The 19,567-nt window shown below is 58.1% G+C and overlaps 10 protein-coding genes across 10 annotated transcripts; 5 read left to right on the top strand and 5 right to left on the bottom strand.

The window, feature by feature from the left end:
• Positions 1-47: 47 nt before the first annotated feature.
• Positions 48-2,006, top strand: SPRG_15579 (hypothetical protein; the record flags this gene model as incomplete). Its single annotated transcript, XM_012354813.1, has 6 exons — positions 48-377; positions 502-903; positions 961-1,081; positions 1,130-1,244; positions 1,300-1,520; positions 1,566-2,006. The coding sequence occupies 6 exons, from the start codon at positions 48-50 to the stop codon at positions 1,946-1,948; spliced, it is 1,572 nt and encodes a 523-aa protein (XP_012210203.1). The 3' UTR covers positions 1,949-2,006.
• Positions 2,007-2,613: 607 nt separating this feature from the next.
• SPRG_15578 (hypothetical protein) lies at positions 2,614-3,554 on the top strand (the record flags this gene model as incomplete). The annotated part of the gene is made up of 1 exon (XM_012354812.1): positions 2,614-3,554. The coding sequence occupies exon 1, from the start codon at positions 2,625-2,627 to the stop codon at positions 3,552-3,554; it is 930 nt and encodes a 309-aa protein (XP_012210202.1). The 5' UTR covers positions 2,614-2,624.
• Positions 3,555-3,652: 98 nt separating this feature from the next.
• SPRG_15577 (hypothetical protein) lies at positions 3,653-4,414 on the top strand (the record flags this gene model as incomplete). Its single annotated transcript, XM_012354811.1, has 3 exons — positions 3,653-4,093; positions 4,156-4,272; positions 4,313-4,414. 3 exons carry the CDS (start codon positions 3,653-3,655, stop codon positions 4,412-4,414), a joined length of 660 nt encoding a protein of 219 aa, XP_012210201.1.
• A 2,464-nt stretch (positions 4,415-6,878) lies between these two features.
• On the bottom strand, positions 6,879-7,627 carry SPRG_15576 (hypothetical protein). The gene has a single exon (XM_012354810.1). It carries the CDS (start codon positions 7,604-7,606, stop codon positions 6,938-6,940), a length of 669 nt encoding a protein of 222 aa, XP_012210200.1. The 5' UTR covers positions 7,607-7,627; the 3' UTR covers positions 6,879-6,937.
• An 804-nt stretch (positions 7,628-8,431) lies between these two features.
• On the bottom strand, positions 8,432-9,188 carry SPRG_15575 (hypothetical protein). The gene has a single exon (XM_012354809.1). It carries the CDS (start codon positions 9,173-9,175, stop codon positions 8,546-8,548), a length of 630 nt encoding a protein of 209 aa, XP_012210199.1. The 5' UTR covers positions 9,176-9,188; the 3' UTR covers positions 8,432-8,545.
• Positions 9,189-9,500: 312 nt separating this feature from the next.
• On the bottom strand, positions 9,501-10,127 carry SPRG_15574 (hypothetical protein; the record flags this gene model as incomplete). Its single annotated transcript, XM_012354808.1, has 1 exon — positions 9,501-10,127. The coding sequence occupies one exon, from the start codon at positions 10,125-10,127 to the stop codon at positions 9,501-9,503; it is 627 nt and encodes a 208-aa protein (XP_012210198.1).
• A 1,798-nt stretch (positions 10,128-11,925) lies between these two features.
• Positions 11,926-12,368, bottom strand: SPRG_15573 (hypothetical protein). The gene has a single exon (XM_012354807.1). The coding sequence runs from the start codon at positions 12,342-12,344 to the stop codon at positions 11,952-11,954; it is 393 nt and encodes a 130-aa protein (XP_012210197.1). The 5' UTR covers positions 12,345-12,368; the 3' UTR covers positions 11,926-11,951.
• A 211-nt stretch (positions 12,369-12,579) lies between these two features.
• On the bottom strand, positions 12,580-13,480 carry SPRG_15572 (diaminopimelate epimerase). Its single transcript, XM_012354806.1, has one exon. The coding sequence runs from the start codon at positions 13,401-13,403 to the stop codon at positions 12,582-12,584; it is 822 nt and encodes a 273-aa protein (XP_012210196.1). The 5' UTR covers positions 13,404-13,480; the 3' UTR covers positions 12,580-12,581.
• A 662-nt stretch (positions 13,481-14,142) lies between these two features.
• On the top strand, positions 14,143-16,262 carry SPRG_15571 (hypothetical protein; the record flags this gene model as incomplete). The annotated part of the gene is made up of 5 exons (XM_012354805.1): positions 14,143-14,244; positions 14,291-14,435; positions 14,483-15,243; positions 15,287-15,407; positions 15,456-16,262. The coding sequence occupies 5 exons, from the start codon at positions 14,143-14,145 to the stop codon at positions 16,220-16,222; spliced, it is 1,896 nt and encodes a 631-aa protein (XP_012210195.1). The 3' UTR covers positions 16,223-16,262.
• Positions 16,263-17,875: 1,613 nt separating this feature from the next.
• SPRG_15570 (hypothetical protein) lies at positions 17,876-19,534 on the top strand (the record flags this gene model as incomplete). Its single annotated transcript, XM_012354804.1, has 2 exons — positions 17,876-18,694; positions 18,718-19,534. Coding segments are annotated over 2 exons (1,636 nt in total), but the record flags the coding sequence as incomplete, so codon positions are not given.
• Between the last annotated feature and the right edge of the window lie 33 nt (positions 19,535-19,567).

Raw genomic sequence — 19,567 nt, 5'->3', positions numbered from 1 at the left:
ACTTTCGCTTGCTCAAAGTGCCGTCGCAGACGCACGCGCCCGGTGCGATGCGCGATGTTGTCCTTGTCAAGCAGAGCTACCCGCGGTACGTCGGGGACGGCCTCGGGCCCATGTACACGCGGCTCGATGACGACGACGTCTACAACTGGACGGCCACGCCCGTGATCGGCCAGATCCCGCAAGTGCCGAAGACGTACGCGTACCTCGACGGCGTCTACGGCGTCATGAACGAGCACCAAGTGGCGCTCGGCGAGAGCACGTGCGGCGCGCGGCTGTGGGCCAAGCCGCTTTCGCAGGGCGGCAACGCGCTCTTCGACATTGTCGAGCTCTCGCGCGTCGCGATGGAGCGCGCGCGCACGGCCCGCGAGGCCATCACGGTCATGGGCCACCTCGCCGAGACCTAACCACCATCCCTTCTCCAACGTGCAAGATAGCATCAACTTGAAACATATATCTAGGTACTATGGCTGCTCGTGGGAAGGCGACGACGTCTTTGCCGAGTCGGGCGAGACACTCACGGTGACCGACACGACCGAGGCGTGGATCTTCCACATTCTGCCCGATGACACGGGCGCGTCGGCGGTCTGGGCCGCGCAGCGCGTGCCGGCGACCGAGATGGCCGTTGTCGCCAACCAGTTTGTCATTCGGTCGATCGACGTCCGCGACAGCGCCAACTACCTCGCGTCCACCAACCTCTTTGACGTGGCGAAGCGCAACGGCTTCTGGGACGGCGACGACGTCGAGGACTTTGACTTTACCGCATCGTACGCGATGGTCCGCGAGCACCCGAACCAGTATTACTCGACCCGGCGCGTCTGGCGCGTCTTCACGCTCGCGAACCCGAGCCTCGCCCTCTCGCCGACCACCGACGTGTTTGCCTCCGACTATCCGTTCTCGACGCGGGTGCGTATTACTCTCTTCGAGATATTAAGAGTCGATGATTTCCTCTTGTGTACATAGCCGGCCGCGCTGCTCGGCCCCGCCGACCTCATGCGGTTCCAGCGCGACCACTACGAAGGCACGGCGTTCGACTTGACGACCGACAAGGCGTCCGGTCCATACGGCAACCCCGACCGTTACTGTCGGTAGACCCTACCCCGCACACGGACACTCACGTCATCGGTCCTAGCCACCGGATCGGCCGGCGCCGACGGGCAATTCGAGCGCGCCATCTCGCTCTTCCGAACGGCGTACTCATACGTGACACAGGCGAGCGTGCTGGACCCTCGCCTCGGCGTCGTCTGGTACCGTCCATCGTACCGCTGTCAAATGCGACCTGTCGAGCGTCCAAATGCGTAGGTTTGGCCATTACGCGCCGCACGCAACGACGTATGTGCCGATCTATGCGCGTGTGGAGGCGACGCCCAACGCCACCGCGCGCGGGTCCCTTCGGCGCTTTGACAATCGCACGCTGTTTTGGGCCAACGCGCTTCTTGGCAACTATGGTGGCCTCTTTTACAAGCTGACGTCGCCCGTCATTCGCGCAGCCAGCGGCGCGTACGAAGCCGCCGCGCTCGCCGGTACGATGCTGTCTGTTCTTCTCGAGACGATGATGATGCGATTAGCCCATGCTGCGGTGGCGGCGCATGTCGCAACGCTGAGTGACGCGGACGCCGTCACGTACTTGACGCAGACCAGCGCAGACGCGGCGGCCCGTGCGTTGGCGTCCGCGACCGCGCTCTTTGCGACGCTCGTGACGCGCTTCCACGACGGCTACGTCGTCTCCAACACGACGGCTGACGAGATGGGCATCGCGCCGATGGGGTACCCCCAGTGGTGGCTGCGCAGCGCTGGCTACGACTACAACGACGGCAACGAAATTCAGGTCGTTGCCGGCGCGCTCATGGGCGCTGCGCTCATGATTGTCGTGCTGGGCGTCGCCGCGGGCTTTGCTGTCGGACGCTACATTGCGCTCAAGCAGCCGTCCATCCAGAGAGTCAAGGCCTGATATACTAGGTTTATTACATGTTTAAAACCGCTTTCGATGACGTCCTCTGGACTGTTTGCATACTTCTGTTTGCACGAGCGACTCGCTACGACCAAGACTTTTCAACTAGATGGCTTTAGCGCATGTCGTCGTGCAGTCGATATCACCATGCCCACCACGACCTCATATTCTGCACCCGATGGTGCTGCCGTCGATGAGCCACGGAGCGACGGTCGCGATCCTCCACCACCATCCCTGGCACGCACTCTTTGTTCGATATGCCATGGACCGATCTCCTTGGCTTTCATGCGCACATATCGCTGCGGTTCAAAATGTTTCTTGGTAGAACACAAGACAAGTCCGTTGGTAGACGCAAGGCCATAAGTATATTTATGGTCTTGGTAGAAGGTTCCTGCGGAGTGGGCTCGTAGGAAACTTCGTAGATTTGCAGTGGAAGAGAAAGATAGGTATATACGTACTAGGTCCGCCCAGGTCCGACTAGGGTCCGGCCCGGACCCATAGTTAACATTGGGTATTTCCAGACTTCTATTGAAAATATCCGAGATATTTTCAGGGTGGGTCCGCGATGTACTATTGGCTAAAAATGGAGCAAACCTTGCGGGGCGGTTGGTCAGTTGGTGGAAATCCTGGATATGCAGCTTCTGTCCTTCTATTTTGGATTTGTGCAACGGACGAGATGCTGCGCCCGAGCGCGGCCGACGTCCAAGAAGCCGCTTTGGCCTTCGCGATGCAGCGCTCAGCGATGGAGACGTACGAGATGGCGGCGGACAAGCGTCCCAAGGCAACGAAGGCTGCCTACAGCGCGAAGGCCCAGGAGTACGTCGACTGGTTCAAGGCCAAACCCGGAAATGCCAACAAGCTCCCGCTCGTTGACGCGCAAACGCTCCACTACTTCATCAAGGATAAAGTCATTGGACGCACGGCGCGCCCGAAGACGAAGAAGGACACTGGCGCAGGGTCGACGAAGGAGTCCACCAAGGTCATCGGCTACGCCACCGTCAAGCAGTACGTCAACGCCATAGTCGACCTCTATCAAGAGCAAGTGCGCCAACGTGCCAACACCAATCCCCACCCGCGCAACAATCTCGTCAAGACATTGCTGAAGCAAGTATCGCTCGCCGAAGACGAGCGCAAGCGCGCCAACTACGAAGACCGCGGCGCCGGTACGCTCATAGATGGCTATACGACGCAAGAGCAGTTAAGCCAAATCGCGAAGCACTATTGGACTCCGGCATCTTTCTTCGGCGTTCGGCTCCGCGATTGGCTTGCGTTCGCTCTTTCGCACTACTACTTGCTGCGCGGCGAGACGGCACGCATGCTCGAGCTCGCGGACTTACAGTCGGTGCAATTGGAGAACGAAGGTACTAGCAAGTGCGTTGCAGTCATCGCCGTTCAGCGCCAAGGCAAGACAAACCAGCATGGCCGCGTGGAGTTGGCCGTATGTTTGCGCGCCAAGGATGTGTCTGTGTGCCCGCAGGCTGCGATGGCGTGCTACCTTTTCTGGCGCTGGCACGTCGAAGGCGAGCCCTTCCCCGTGATGACCACGAGTGCCGACTGGTACGGGTACAAGCTGCTCAAGAGCGGCAAGAACCCGAAAAAGAGATGACGTACTCCACGCACCACAAGGCTGTTTCCGACGCGCTTACCGCCACCGGGCTCAGCACCCGCGCCAAGACGCACGTAGCCCGTGGCTCAGGAGCTCGCATGGCCGAAATGGGTGGTGCAAGCGAGGCACAAATCCGGCGCTTGGGCCACTGGAACAACCAAGCAATGGAAGGTTGCTACCTTACCAAACTACCCCGCTACCTTACCAAACTACCCCGCGAAGCAATGCGCGTCATGGCTGGGTTCAGTCCAGACCCTCGCCTCTACTACCTCGAGCGTGGACAAGTGGAGCCCGACCAAGAGCTCCAAGCGCTTGTGTTTCCAGACGCCGCCAACTGGCTCGCAAAGCTCAATGACGGCAAGTGCGAGGCCACTATCGCGGCTAGAGGCTTCCTTGAGCTCCTAATGCATCTTCGTGTCGTGCTTCTCCAAGACTCTGTCCTCCTCAAGAAGCTCTACCCCGCGCACCCGATGTGGAGTGCGCCTCTCTTTTCGCACCCGCTTTACACCGCCTTCGAGATCAAGATGGAACACTTGTTGGTGCACCAAGATGAGCCCATGCAGATACTGCTTCAGCGCGCCATGCCATTGCTCACTGAAAGATCGACACGAACCACAAGGCGCTCACGACCTCCATGAACTTGGTCACGTCTGGTCTCGAAGACGTCCGCGCCGTCGTGAACAACCTGCGCACCGACGTGGCGGCTCAAGGTCAAGTGGTGAGCAATTTGGCAAGTGGTCGGTTTGTGATGCGCCTAGAAATGGAACCCGACGGCGCACCTCGGCAGTCTCCCCCACGAGCTACCCAAAAGCCCTCAGCCAAGCCCTCCACCCAGCCCACCACGACCGCAAGTGCCATGAGCAACAATCCGTCCACGACGCGAGTTGCTATTGGTAACCAAATGAGTCGAGTCCAAACTCTACCCGAGCTCTGGCGCGAGTGGTTCCACGGCCTAGGTGACCGCCCCTCCGTCGTGTCAATTGAGCAGACGCCTAGTGCTCGTTGGCGCAATGACAGCGCGCGCCGCTTCTACAATCGACGTCGTGTGGTCATTCGTGCCGTCCAAGCCTATGCCTCTAGAACGCGTATGCCCATTGACGCTGCAGTGGCGCGGCTCGAGGAGCGGCGTTTGCAGCAAAATCGAACTCTCGACTGGATTGCGAAGCACGACAATACTTTTATCCATGACGACTAGCGTACAACCTGTAAGGCATCATGATGCGACTAATGCACACTCTAAAGAGCACCTCTGATCATTTGTCTTGCTGGGAGCCCTTCGCCCACTCCAGTCGTGTATCGAACTCTGCACGGCAAATTCTGTAAGGCAAATTCTGTATTATGTACTGTATCAGAAAAAACGCTGTATGATATCGTGTGTTGGGCTATTTCAGTCCGGTCCGGTAGTACTTGACATTTGTATAGGTCCGAGTCCGGCCCCCTTCAAACAAGACCATAAATATCAAATAGATAATAAATTACTAGTACGTTTCTTCGGGTGTAAGCCAGCGCTACACAACATGCGAGCGAGGTGCCGCCGTGCTCCAAGTGGCTGCAGTCGCCGAACAATGCGTGACAGCGTCATCTTGCGCTCGCCGAGTCGCCGAGCTTCTTCGTCCGGCGCGTCGCTAGCCTTGTAGAAGTGGCGAGTCGCGTCGGGCGCAAAGAGGTCGATGCTTGGTCTTCTTGAGCGCCTCGACGCGGCCGTCGAGGTCTGCTTCTCGCGGAAGGCAGCGCGCTCTGCATCTTCGTGCAGCCGCTCGTCGCGCCGGACCTTCCCGATGATCGCGCGCGTCCACACCACCGCTTGTCCTTGTGATTCGGCTCGATCTGGAACGGATGTTTTTATTGGCTCAATTCTTGATTCTTTATAGTCAATCACAAGACTTACGACCTCGTCTTAAATAGTGTGAGCATCATGCAGCACAACGACGAGTAGCAGCCCACAGACGCGCCAGCGCCACGTAGCAGCCGTGCATATCTCTCCACGCACTTTTTGAATGGCGTACATGTCGTTTCCGACGCTGCACGTAGCGGAATGACGCGGAAATCCATTTTCCATTTTTCGAGGTGGTGGCAGAATTGCCCAAATACTTCACGTGACATCGCGGGGTTCCAAAGCTCCAAGGACCGTAAGACTGGCTGCCACAGTTGGCCAAGGGTCTTGACCCGGTGTGCGACCAATTTTTTGGTCGCCGTCGTTGCTTGGGCTCTCACACCAAACTCGAACTGCCGAGCGTCGGTTTTCACGAAATACGACATGTAATTCGGTTGAAAATGCGTTGAAGTCGCGGAAACTGAGGGCGCCGTCTCTTTTTGTTCGTGTTAGAGAACGTGCTGCATGTGGCCGAGGGAGGCAACGTGCGCGCGGTACCGCTGCGTGATGAGGCCTCGTATCCAGTACAGTATTTCGGTATAGCCAAAAATCACACTATATCGAAATATTGTTTGCCGCTGTCATTTGCTCTCGCTACAGAGCTCACACGGCGACGCCACATAGCATTTTGGACTCCCCAAAGTGTGGTCTAGCACTCTGGCAAGTATGGGCGATTTCATTTTCAAACTTCATTTTGGTCGATCCGCCGGCGCGGCGGGCTTGTGTTCACCAAAATATGGTTATTTACGATTATTTATGGCGAACGCCAAGAATAATGTCTGACGAAGCCAGAAAGACGACGGCGAGGCTCCTCGGGCACCACTGACGCTGCTGCATTGTGCTCGAGGAGACTCCATCAGCATTCTCTACTAGTATTAATAATAATAACCCGAACGCAGCTCGCCCACCAGTAATGCGCTTCTCACTCGCGCATAAATGGGCGTATTGCCATCGTTTGTGCGTGGCGGGCCGTTGTCGCTGGTCGTTGAGATATTCGCTCGCAACGCATTTGTTTCCGTCTAGCACAATATGCACACTAATCGATCGCGTCGCACGGCGAGGACGGCCGTGAGCATCGATGGCTGCTTTACCAATAGCGTGCACAACTGCTGCGTGGTGTGCATCAGCTCGAGCGTCTCGCTCGCGCAGACGATCCACCGCGTCGGGTTGGCCTCGTCGTACACGTGCGCACTGCTCCTCTTTGGCTTCCTCTTCTCCTCGCCAACGTTCTCCCGATGGCCTTTCCGGACCTTGAGAACTCTCGCCTCGTCGACGGCCGCAGCGTGTGCGAGCTGCAATCGGCCGCGGGTTCGATTCTTTTTGCGGTGTGTTCTTTCATCATTACAATCCTCATCGTGCCAAGGTCTGCGCCCTCTTTGACATAGCCGGCTCCTTCTTTACTGCCTGCCTCTGCTGTGCGATCGATCAAATAGGCTGTGCGATCAATCAAATGGCAAGATGAGGTGTCGATTTGTCATGAAGATGCTGCTGTTTGGAATACTACATGCACTTAGACAAGGACGTAGCCGCGGAGCGTCTCCTTGGGCCCAAAGTTGCAGTCGTTGGGCGTATACGAGTCAGTTTGCGTGGCCATTTGCGCGACCGAGCAGCAGCTGCAGAAGAAGGCGCAGAGGCAGTCTTCGCACGCGTTGCCCGGAATCTGAAACATGCCGCGGATCTTCATGCGCGCAAGCATGATGATCGCGATCGACACGATCTCGCACACGGACGAGATGTAGCCCCAGAAGGACATGGTCGTCGCGCAGACCGTGAGGCCGCCGCTGTAGTACGTGCACGACGTGTCACGAAAGAAGCTCGAGAGGCCGGTCGTGACGTACGACGCGCCAAAGATGATGACGAGCACGAGGAGCGCATTCGCGTACGTGTAGAGGCCGACGCGGTGGACGGTTTGCGCGAGCGAGACGCACGGGCACCAGCACGCCATGCAGCAGTTGGGCACGAGGTCCGTAAAGCAGCCGCAAATGTCAGCCTTCCAGCGACCGACGACGAGGCCGTTGGCGTCGACAGGCGCCGCCTGCATGACCACGGTCGGCTGCACGATGACGACCTGTGGCGCCGGCGCCGCGAAGGCCACGTCCTTATCGTAGTAGTTGGCGGCCACGGGCGTCGCGTCGACGGGCAGCGCGTCGGCGGGCTTGGTGCTCTCAGTGATGCTCATGCTCCAACTTGGTGCGGAAAAATGCAAACTGGCCAGCGCCCGTTGTGACGTGATGCTACTTACAACTCCTTTCTTGCGACGGTGAGGCCTCCTTCTGCGGGCTCTAATACAATATGTAAGAAGATTGATGGGAGCAATACAGCGCGCATAAACCGGTTATGAGGGAGCTACCCCAGCCAGCCCATGTGGTGGACGTTAGCTTTAAATTATCGCGCATTATCTTCGTGTTTGTATCAAACATTCAGATAGAGGTATTAAATTGCTCTAGCAACCGAGATCGTGCGTGGGCAAATCGTAATGGCGGATCTGATGGCTGATGACGCCGCTCGCTCGTGGCGGTCCGATAGCGCATCCAATTATCCTCATGACGAGGCGAGTGTCTTACACTGTATGGTTCCTGGCACGATTGCACTGTCTGAGGACAGCAAAAGCTGGCGGCCGATCATGGGATCGCTGCAGCCCAGCCACTGCTTGGCCGACCGCGCTCCGTAGTTTCAAACGTCAGCACAAGAGACTAGAACGAACGGCTGTCATCGTAGCCGTACCCAACGGATCTAGACCTCTCTCTCTCTCTGGTCGGCGCTGCTCGAGCATTTGCTGCTCAACGTCCGTGGCATCCACACCAACATCCTAACCCTTCTGTGCTGATAACGTGGCGCGCACTGGCGAAGCACATTTCGTCGAGAGGGAGATGTGGTCGTCTCCTAGAGCCTTCCGCAGTCTTGGCATCTGCTCCTACTCGCGTAAGAAAGCCTCTGCTTCTACCACTATGAGTATGCGGACGTGCGCAAGATAGAAGCCTCTGAGATTTTGCAACGAGCACACCTGGTGAGGCTCTGGTTCGTCGAATGTTTGATGTACAACTGAACCTCGTACTTTGACTCCAAGCGCGCATTTTAGAAACGAGTGTAGTACACTTGATTGGCTCGACAGTGAAAGTTAGGCGTGGTACCCTGGCAGCGTGTCCTTTGGTCCAAACTCGCACTGCGCCGCCGTGTATGCATCCGTGTGCGTCGCCAGTTGGGCGAGCATGCAGCACGAGCAGCAGAACGCGCAGAGACAGTCTTCAGCCGCGCTGCCGGGAATCTGAAAGAGGCCGCGGACCCGCGTCCGGATGTGCATGAGCAGCCCGCGCATTACGCCAGCCAAGAGAAGACTCACGGCCGGCCACGGGTTCCACGACGATGTACACGTGACGACGATGCCGTTGTAGACGCACGCTTGGTGCACGGACGACGAGAGCATCGTCGCGACGAGGTACGCGGTGTAGAGAATGCCAAACGCAATCAGTGTCGACGAGTACGAGTAGAAACCGAGTCGGTGGAGGACTTGAGCGAGTGAGATGCACGGACAGAATGTTGCCATGAGGCAGTTGGGCATGAGGTCCGCAAGGCAACTAAAGATGTCAGTCTTCCAGCGCCCGAGTACGAGCCCGTTCATGTCCACGGCGCCGGCCATGGGCACCGACGCATCGTCCTCGGGGTGCGCCATCGGTGATGCCAGAGGGTCCATGACGGGGATATACTCGAGCGGCGCTTTCGCGGTCACAGAGATCGGCGCGGAGCTCATTGTGGCAGCTTACTCACTGGCGGAACAAAGCTTGTCTGTGCACGGGCCCACGCGGCGAGGACGTGCTGCTTCGGTCTCTGCCAGGAACGTTACAATCTATCAATGTATCAAACCATCAGCAAAGTGAGGCGGACCTTACAGCTTTTCCGCAGCATCTGCACCTTCATATACTAGTATGCATGCGCTCTGGGCCCGCGTCTCTTGCGTTGGCAAGGATGCATGCACGTATGAATGTAGTCTGTTGGATCGCGACCACCCCGTAGAATTATATTCCTTTTCGAAATATTGAAAAGATACAAGACCGGGTGGTTTCCCATTCGCAAGTTCAGACAACGTAGCCGGCAAGCGTGTCCTTGGGCCCAAAGTTGCAGGCGTTGGGCGTGTACGAGTCGGTGTGCGTCGCCAACTGGGCGATCGTGCAGCAGCTGCAAAACCACGCGCAAAGGCAGTCTTCGCACACGTTGCCGGGAATCGCAAACATGGCGCGGACGCGCGTCCGGACGTACATGAGCGCGGCGACGACGAAGGCGTAGATAATCCACGAGAGGAAGAAGGCCAATGGTCCAAACACGATCGCAAGAAGCTGCGCGAGGTACTGCGCAGTGTACAGCACGGCAAAGACGAGGAGCGTGCTGGTGTACGTGAAGAGACCGACGCGGTGCAAGGTCTGGGCGAGCGAGATGCACGGGCACCAGTACGCCATGCAGCAGTTCGGGATCATGTCCGAAAAGCAGGCGCAGATGTCGGCCTTCCAGCGCCCGACGACGAGGCCGTTGGCGTCGAGGCCAGCGTCAACGACGACAACGTTCATGGCAACCGTGGGTTCGACGAGGACGGCGTCGGCGACCGGCGCGTACTCGGTCACCGGGACGTACTCGGTGGGCGCGTCCGCCTTGGGCGACGGGACGGGCGTCGTCGGCTTCTGGGGCTCGGCGGGTTCCGTGACGCTCATGGTGTAGCTGGCAGAAGAAGAAAAGTAGAGTGGGAACTTGCGGTGCGAATGGCGATCCGCTGTTCGATCCTGTTCCATGCACAGTGTCGTCGCTCGAAATGTCGTAACTTGATTTCACTATCCATTTACGAACCGCAAGTGATTTCAAACTTCAACGAACGTGGCTTCGATGCACACGCGACAGGCCGGCGATAACGTGCCTCGATGAAGCGCCACGTCAGTGATACCGAGGCCTCGTCAGTCAGGTACGCAAGTCGATACTAGGCTCATGCTCTAGGCGAAGGAAAAGGGGCGGCGAAGGAGGTTGGGTCGCAGGCGTGTCGTTGTAGCGCGCTGGACTTCTTGATCGCTCACTCGTCCAGTGAAAATTTAGCTCCCAAGTATCTTGCCTCAAGTTTCTCCCTTCCCAGTAGTCGGTTTCCGCCGGCGGTTGTCGCGAACCGAGATTCTTGAAGCTGGACATGGAAGCTGGTGGGAAGAATCAATGGCATCAGCTACTACACTGTACACGTCGACCACGGTGCGATTGCTGTGCGATTGCTGACCTTGTCTTGTGACCAGATGCCACTGCTTGAACTTGGTTCTTCGCCAGCAACATGATTATGCGCATCCAGGCCTGGAGGTTGCGGGCGGTTGAAGAGGGCGATGGTGTAGTCAATGCGCCGTTGACGGTGTTGCCACCCACGCGCTGGGAGGAGATGACATCGTTCTTACTCGTCAGCAAATCTGCTCCGATACTGCACAGCACAGTAGCATGACAGTTTTGTCCTTAGAGCAATCATTCAAGGTCTGATGATTAGTTCAAGAAATGCAAGGGTGCGAGGTGGAGAACCCGAGCCTGGAGCGCCTGAACACGACACACCTGCTGTTGTTGAACTGAGGCAATTGTAAAGATATGGTGGACTTCTTAATGCGCTCGTGAGGCGTGGCCGGTGAGGAGCATTACTGGTCGTGATTCGGGACTGTGTAAGGGAGCAGGTAATAGTGTGCACACCAAGAGGTCTCGGGAAGCGACCAGCGACGCGACGAGCCAAGTGTCGGGCATGCAGTCGTGCGATGGTAGCTGCCCGGGTCGCGAGCGAAGCGGCGGGGAGTTGCGTCAGCGTTGTGCGGGAGACACGGTTGTTGCGTTCGAGCCAATGGCAATTCTAGACGCAAGCGCGTAAGATCCGCCAGAGGGCACGAATGGATGACTTGTGGGCCAAGTACGACATGGCGACGTCGTCGTCGAGAAAGCCAGCGACCGACGACGTGAGTTGCATCTGCAAAATGCCTTGCAGCGGTGCAAAAGCGCGCCAGATCGCGCGGACGTATGGCAGCGCACCAAAAGATGGTCGTACGTTCCGCGGGCTTGCGCATCGCAGAGAAGGCAGTGTCGAGCCTCGGGGCCGAGAAAGTGCAAGCTGGATCGGACGGCCACGGCTTTCAATATACGGCGCAGCTGTAGTAGCGTGAAGGTACATGAAAGCCACGCGAGAATAGGCTGCACCGGCTCATCAGCTACACAAACTACTGAAGCGTAGCAGAGTCGCCGGCTCAGCTCACCTGTATTGGGATGCACGTCAGGTCTCACCGATCGCGAGGCGAGGCTAATGTCGATAGCTCCTCCCTGACACGAAGCATCCATCATACGACCAACAACGTGTTCCACGCCATGCCACGAAGCGATCGAACCCAGAAGCTTCATACTACGTACCAGTCCTAGCTTAGTAATATGCGCCGTTGAACAGCTCGTTGCGCGAGGTACTTGCACGCGACAAGTTTGATCGGCCTCGTGATCTATTTGCGCACCGTTGGGAAAAAGAGTCGTGTTGCCGCGTATTCTTATGCCTTAGAGTACTTGGCAATGTCGGCCGTCTCGTACTGGGCCTCCCAGTTCTGGCCGTCGTAGCGCTTGACCTCAACGTGCTGGACCGTGCCCGGTGCAATGCAGGCGATCGTGATCGCGAATCCGTCGGGGTTGCTGCGCGGGATGTAAAAAGGTTGCACACCGCAGACGCTGCAGAACTGGTGCTTGGCCGTGTGCGTGTTGAACGTGTATGTCGTGAGCTTGTCGGCGCCGGCCGTGAGGCGGAAGGCTGCGCTTGGCACGATCGTGTGCACGTTCTTCTTCATGGCGCAGATCGAGCAGTTGCAGTCCCACGCGACGAGCTTCGCCGGCGCCTCAAACTCGAACGTCACGGCCTTGCAGTGGCAGGACCCCGTGTGCTGGACCATCGCTTCTCAATTTTATGGCCCTTCTTATTTGTGGTCAATAATGGCATCGGACCATAATTAAAAAGAACCCATCGACGTTTCCTCGACCTTTGCACCTGGTCCAGCGCCTCTCCCATCGTTATGACGCCGAGGCAGCCAAGCGCACCAGAAATAGAAGTGAGATTCATGACAAATGTGTACATCTCCTCAGCCCACACCGCTATATCCTCATGCGGTACGATAGGAGACAACAGAATTCTAGAATGAGAGGTCGATTTCGCCACTGAACGTTGGCTCAGCAGGCCCAATCAAGTAGACATGCGAAAACGTCGTGCCGTCGTCTTCAAAGCGAATCTCGAGGCAGTCGCCGCTTTCAACGTTGACGCGGACTGGCGACGTAAACTGATGCGTCCGCGCAGCCACGAGCACTGCCGCAGCGACGCCCGTGCCACAAGCCAGCGTCTCGACCTCGACGCCGCGCTCGTACGAGCGGATCGCGAGGCGGTTGTGGCCGAGCACCTGGACAAAGTTGACATTCGTGCCGCGCGGCGCGTAGTGGGCGTGATACCGCACCTCGCGGCCAACGCTCTGCACGTCGACCGCATGAACATCCGCCACGAAGAGGACGGCATGGGGCACGCCAGTGTTGGCGAAATGCACCGTCGTCGTCGGACTCTGCTGCAGTGCGATCGTCTCGTGGAAGCAGACGTCTTTGGGTGCTGGAAGCGCAATGGCAATCGTATTGTCCGGTGCGGCCGCAACGGCGACGACGCCGGCACCCGTCTCGAACGTGAACGGGTCGCGGTTGCCGACGTTGTCGTGAACGAAGCGGCCAAAGCAGCGCGCGCCATTGCCACACATGTCGGCCGTGTCGCCGTCGCTCTGGAGAAAGGTCCACGCCCAGTCAGCCACGCCCGTGCGCGATTTCTCCCAGAGCAAGATACCGGCGGCGCCGACACCGCGGAAGCGGTCGCAGATGCGAATGGCTTGCGCCGGCGTGAGGCTGAGGCTGAGTGTGCGGTTGTCGATGAGGACAAAGTCGTTGCCGGCGCCTTGCATCTTGGTGAACGGTACCTTCATGCTGGCGGTCACTTGGGTGAATCGTGGATGGATGCTTGGAAGCGCTGTCTTGGCTCTTACCTCAAGGAGCCAATGGCCTTTCAGGAGACTGCGTATGCTGTTTCGATTGGTTGATACTGTGACGGACTGTTTAACACCATTAAACGAGGACTTCTTCGGAAGCAATAAAAATATTTTACGAACTAAATGTTTGTAAGAATGAAGTTGAATTTTGCTCGCCATTCTATTCACGTGTAATTCCTTAATAGTGTATAAAATACATGACCGCTTGCGACTCCGTCATTCGAGGCATCAGTTTCTCCGAATTGACTATTGTCATCAAGTAGATAGATCGAAAGCCCATAGCCATTGACTTTGAAAGGAATGGTTCCTTCCTGGGCCATACTCTAAGACATGCCGACATGCTCGATGGCAACCTTGCATCGGTGCTTGAAGTGGCGTTTCTTACACTATTTAGATAAAATGTTTTGTCCAATCAAACGCGTCCATTCCATATCCAAGTGCTAGGATTCGTGCGTATTTTATTTTTCTCAATTTAAAAGCCACTAGGGAGCAAGCCGATCAGGTGGAATAAAAAAACCCGAAATCGCTTCAAAAGCGGCATATTTTATTCCACACATGACCCTTCGATAAAGTTTCCTGTTGAAGTGCGAACCCTTGCCAATCAGCGCAACGAAGCAGCTTGCAGCACGGTCGCCAGCAAATACGATCGCCCCATTTCAACATCTTCCGCGACCTGATGCGTCTTCTGCTATCGACCGTGCTCCTCGGCGTCGTCGCTCTCGCCCACGGCGCCGCTGACGACTGGGACCGATGCACAGCCATCGCAGTCGGCCGAAACGTGCGTCACCTCTCGCACGACCCAGCTCATGCGACTGCCATCGTAGGCCTCGACGACGGGCGCACCCATGACGACCCACGCGTCGGACTGCAGCACCTGCGACTTTCGCATCGGCAAGGTCCCGGCAAGGACCCACGGGCCCAACGCGACCCGTGACCTGGTCACGTTTCGCCTCGAGTACCCTCGCTACGGTGGGTCGCAATATTTTGCATGAAATGCCTCACAAGCATGTTTACAGTCGGAGACGGCCGCGGCGACGTGTACTCGCTCGCCAACGTCGACACGTCAGTGTTCAACTGGACGGCGTCGCCGTCGATGGGCTCGATCCCACAAGTGCCATCGACGCACGCCTATATTTCTGGCTTGTACGCGATCATGAACGAGCACCAAGTGTCCATGGGCGAATGCACGTGCTCTGGGCGACTCATCAGCGCACCCGTTAGCGCGGGTGGGAAAGCGCTCTTCGACATCTCGGAGCTTTCGCACGTGGCCATGGAGCGGGCAACCACGGCGCGGGAAGCGATCGCAGTCATGGGCGAGCTGGCCGAGATGTATGGGTACTACGGCGCGGTCTGGGACGGTCCCAACGCAGTGTTTGAAGCCGGTGAGACGCTCACGGTCGCCGACACGACCGAGGCGTGGGTCTTCCACATCCACCCGGATGACACGGGCGCGTCGGCGGTCTGGGTCGCGCAGCGCGTGCCTGACAACGACATTGCTGTCATTGCCAACCAGTTTATCATCCAGCACGTCAACTTGAGCGACAACGCCAACTTCATGGGCTCGAAAAATATGGTCGACGTCGCGGTTCGTGCACAATTGTACGACCCGTCGGTCAACGGGACCTTCAACTTTGCCCGCGTCTACTCGCATCCGCTCGTGCCCGACCAGTACTACGCCACGCGTCGCCAGTGGCGCGTCCTTACGCTCGCCAACACGCACCTGGAGCTGAGCCCGGTGACGGACGTCTATGGCCTCAGCTATCCGTTCTCGACGCCGGTACGTCCACGCTTTGGTTTTAGTCGCTTCGACGTACGCGTAGGTTTCGTCGCGCATCTCGCCGGAGGACCTCATGGCGTACCAGCGCGACCACTACGAGGGCACAGCCTACGACCTGACGCAGGGCCCGGCTGCGGGTCCGTACGGCAACCCTGATCGCTACGGTGCGTTGGTAGTATCAATGCTTCAAAACCAAAGTTGCGTTCGAATAGACATCAACTTCAACGGCAACATGACAAAGGCGACGGCACTAACAGGTCACTTTGAGCGCGCGATTTCCATCTTTCGGGCGAGCTACTCCTTTGTGGCGGTGCCAGACAAGTCGAACGCGTACATGGCGACGCTTTGGTTCGGACAGTACGCGCCGCATGCAACGTCATACGTGCCTGTCTACGCCCACGCAAATGCAATCCCAGCAGCGATGGCGACCGGGTCCTTGCACCGATTCGACATGACGACGTCCATGTACTGGGCGTTCGCCGTTGTCGGCAACTGGATGACGCGCTTCTACGTCGTCATCTCGCCCGTCGTCCGCGCTGTGCAAGCCGAGCTCGAGAGTGCCCTCTTGCTGCGCCAAGTCAACGTCTCGAACAGTGTGCTTGCACTGGATGAGAATGCGACCGCGATCGCTTCGTACCTCCAGACGCAGTCAGACGCTGCGGCGCAAGCCATGCATGCGCGCTTCCAACAGCTCTTCGGACACCTTGTGACGCGCTTCCACGACGGGTACGAGATGCGCAACCTGACAAAGGCGCCATCGATCGCTATGTCGTCGCTCTTCTACCCCGAGAGCTGGCTCCGCGACGTCGGGTACTTTGACAAGCTGCCGATGCACTCGCGTGCGGCGCCCGCGACCGTGTCGAGCACCGTCGTGTACGTGTTCGTCGCGCTCGCGCTCGCGGTTTGTGGCAGCGTCGGCTTCTTCATTGGCGTCAAGTTTTACATGCGCCAAAAGCACGGCTACACGAGCATTCTATGAGCAACTGCAGTAACTAGACGATCTTGTTTGCATCCTCTGGATCACATAAGACTTGCGTGTCGTCGGCCGCTACTCGGCGGAGCTACAATCCGGCGACGTGTCGGCGACTATCTACTAGACCATGTGCACACAGCGCTTGAGCCCAACGATGCGGCAACGTGTATGAACGGTTTGCTGCGATGGATCCTGACGCAAAATCGCAGCTTCGACATCCTTACCCTGGGTTGCAGCCGCTATCGCTCACTCAACCGACACGCACACAACGCGGCAAGCTGTTGTTCCTTGCATGTACAGTCGGTATACATGGGCGTTGCCAAATGCAGCATCCACTGGCAGCGCGGGACGGAGCGCCTCATGCGGCCGCCTTGCGCTTGGTGCATAGACAAGGCGTTTGGTAGAGCTGGCAGCGTCAATGGCTGGCTGGTTGACGCCACGGCTCATTGGCGCGTATCGAGCGGGTGTGCGCTTGTAACAGGCGGGACCGAGCAACGCGGCAGAGACGTCGACGTCGCCGGGTCCTCTGCAGCGCTCTACGGTCACCACGCTCGGTCCGCAGCTTGGTTCCCGCCAGCAGGAACAGACCAAGAAAATGCAGTGCGTCGAAACCCATGTGGGGATTTCCACCAATCACACGCCGACTCGGATCTGCACTTTCTCCGCGAACGGGCATCATTTAATGACGTTTCACCGCTCCGACATACAAACGGTCAGATTAAACTGGATGTTTTGTCTTTAAAATACGGGGACAGGGGCCATGGGTTGCGGCGCGTCTGATTGGTCGAAAAGGAATAATGCCATATCCAATGATCTCGGAACGTGTTTAAAACCGATTTCGAAGCACCTTGAAGAGCCACGTCGAATCCTGGACCAAAAACACGAAATAGTGTAAGAGGAATGGCCGCATTGCCATTCATGCCCCAATGCTCGCACTCCAGCACCAGCACTTTCGACAAAGACTATGAAATGGAACGCAATGTCCCAGTTGATGGATCGTGCTACGGAATGTAGTGCTTGTCCGTTGCACTAGACCGCGTGTTCCGAGGTTATCGTTTGAACCTAGCTTCAAACAAAGCGAGATGCCTCCTGGCGCCTTTCTCGGTGCGCTTCCTCTTTTATGCACTTCCTCGCAACTGAAGTTGGCTTTTGCGCTTCAAGTGCATATAAAATGACGTTGTCCTCCCGCATCGGCGACGTCCTAGCTCTGTGATGAACATGCCACGGAAAGTCCATTCGACTATCAGACGAGTATATCGCGTCGCCAAGGCAGCCCTCGCTGCGGCTACTCCGACTTGCTCTTCAACCCGCGGCTACTGTTATTTCATCTCTTCGGATCATGACGTTGGCGCACGCTGTTGTTTCCAGTCCATGTCTTGGTTTCCAGCTCTATATCCTGATTTCAAACTGCACGAGAGCGTGTACATCATGTAGAACCTTGATCGACAGCAAAATGGGGTGCACGGCGCATCGTTCTCTGCAATGAAGCGATCGAGTGGAGCGGCCCACCGCCACGTCAGCGCGTGGACGCTGACTCCATACACTATTTAGGTTTAAAAGAACACTTCGTGTTTAAAACACATTTACAGCGCCAAGGTGTTGGAAACCACCCGTCGCTTCGACGGATTCGCCAAAGTTAGAATTTCTGACGCAAAATTAATGGACGGAAGCCAACCTCGTAGCAGATATGTCCCTCCGCACCTCCGCGGGGCCGACGACCGCAGCAGCAACCATGGCAGCGAGCGCGGCTCCGAGCGTGGCGACGACCGCCGTGGCGGCTACGGCGCCCGTGGCGGCCGCGACAACCACCGCGAACCCCCGGCCACGAACTCGCGCTGGTCGTCGTTCGAGTCGGCGCCCCGTGACAACTACCGTGGCGGCGGCGGTCGCGACGGCGGCTACTCGCGTGACGGTCCTCGCGAAGGTGGCTTCTCGCGTGGCGGCGGCGGTGGCTACGGCGGCCCGCGCAAGAACCGCATTGGCTTTTATGGCGACATGAACCCGAACGCGCGCCTCGAACAAGAGCTCTTTGGCGACTGCCAGTCGTCGGGCATCAACTTCGACAGCTACGATGACATCCCAGTCGAGACGAGCGGTGAAGGCGTCCCGCCGCCGGTCACCACATTCAACGAAGCCGAGCTCGGCCCCGAAGTGTGCAAGAACCTCGAGCTCTGCCGCTACGACAAGCCGACGCCTGTCCAGAAGTACTCGATCCCGATCGGTCTGGCTGGCCGCGACATGATGGCCTGTGCTCAGACGGGTTCGGGTAAGACGGGTGGCTTCCTCTTCCCGACGCTCGCGTCCATGCTCCGTAACGGCCCCGCCAACATTGACGAGGAGACCGCGAGCGGTGGTCGCCGCCGCAAGATCTTCCCGTCGGCGCTCATCTTGGCGCCCACGCGCGAGCTCGCGTCGCAGATCTACGACGAAGCCAAGAAGTTCTGCTACTGCACGGGTGTCGCCCCGTCGTCGTCTATGGTGGCGCCGACGTCGGCAGCCAGCTCCGCAACCTCGAGCGCGGCTGCGACATGATGGTCGCCACGCCCGGTCGTCTTGTCGACTTGATTGAGCGCGGCCGCGTGTCGCTTGCCGGCATCCAGTTCCTCATTTTGGACGAAGCCGATCGCATGCTCGACATGGGTTTCGAGCCGCAGATTCGCCGCATCGTCGAGCAGGAAGACATGTCGCGCGAGCGCCAGACGTTCATGTTCTCGGCCACGTTCCCGCGCGAGATCCAGCGCTTGGCCTCGGACTTTTTGCGCGACTACATTTTCTTGACGGTCGGCCGCGTCGGCGCTGCCTCCAAGGACGTCAAGCAGACGGTCGTGTACGTTGACCCGCAGGACAAGGAGGACTACCTTATCCGCTTCCTCAACCAAGTCCAGGACGGCCTCATCCTCGTGTTCGTCGAGACGAAGCGCGCGGCCGACTTCCTCGAAGACATGCTCTGCCACGAAGGCTTCCCGGCCACGTCGATCCACGGCGACCGCTCGCAGCGTGAGCGCGAAGAGGCGCTCGCGTCGTTCCGCTCGGGCCGCACGCCGGTGCTTGTCGCGACGGACGTGGCCGCCCGTGGTCTCGATATCTCTGGCGTGACGCAGGTCATCAACTACGACTTGCCGTCCAACATTGACGACTACGTCCACCGCATCGGTCGTACGGGCCGTGTCGGTAACGTCGGTAACGCGCTCTCGATGGTCAACGACAAGAACCGCAACATCATCCGCGAGCTCCACGAACTCCTCCTCGAGAACGGCCAGGAGTGCCCCGACTGGCTCGGCCAGATGCACCAGAGCAGCTTTGGCCGCGGCGGTGGTCGTGGCGGCGGTCGTGGCGGCCGTGGCGGCGGCT

Source organism: Saprolegnia parasitica, assembly GCF_000151545.1.
Source record: "Saprolegnia parasitica CBS 223.65 unplaced genomic scaffold supercont2.183, whole genome shotgun sequence".
In the NCBI taxonomy this organism is placed as follows: Eukaryota; Oomycota; class Saprolegniomycetes; order Saprolegniales; family Saprolegniaceae; genus Saprolegnia; species Saprolegnia parasitica.
This window is presented reverse-complemented; position numbering and strand designations above follow the sequence as displayed.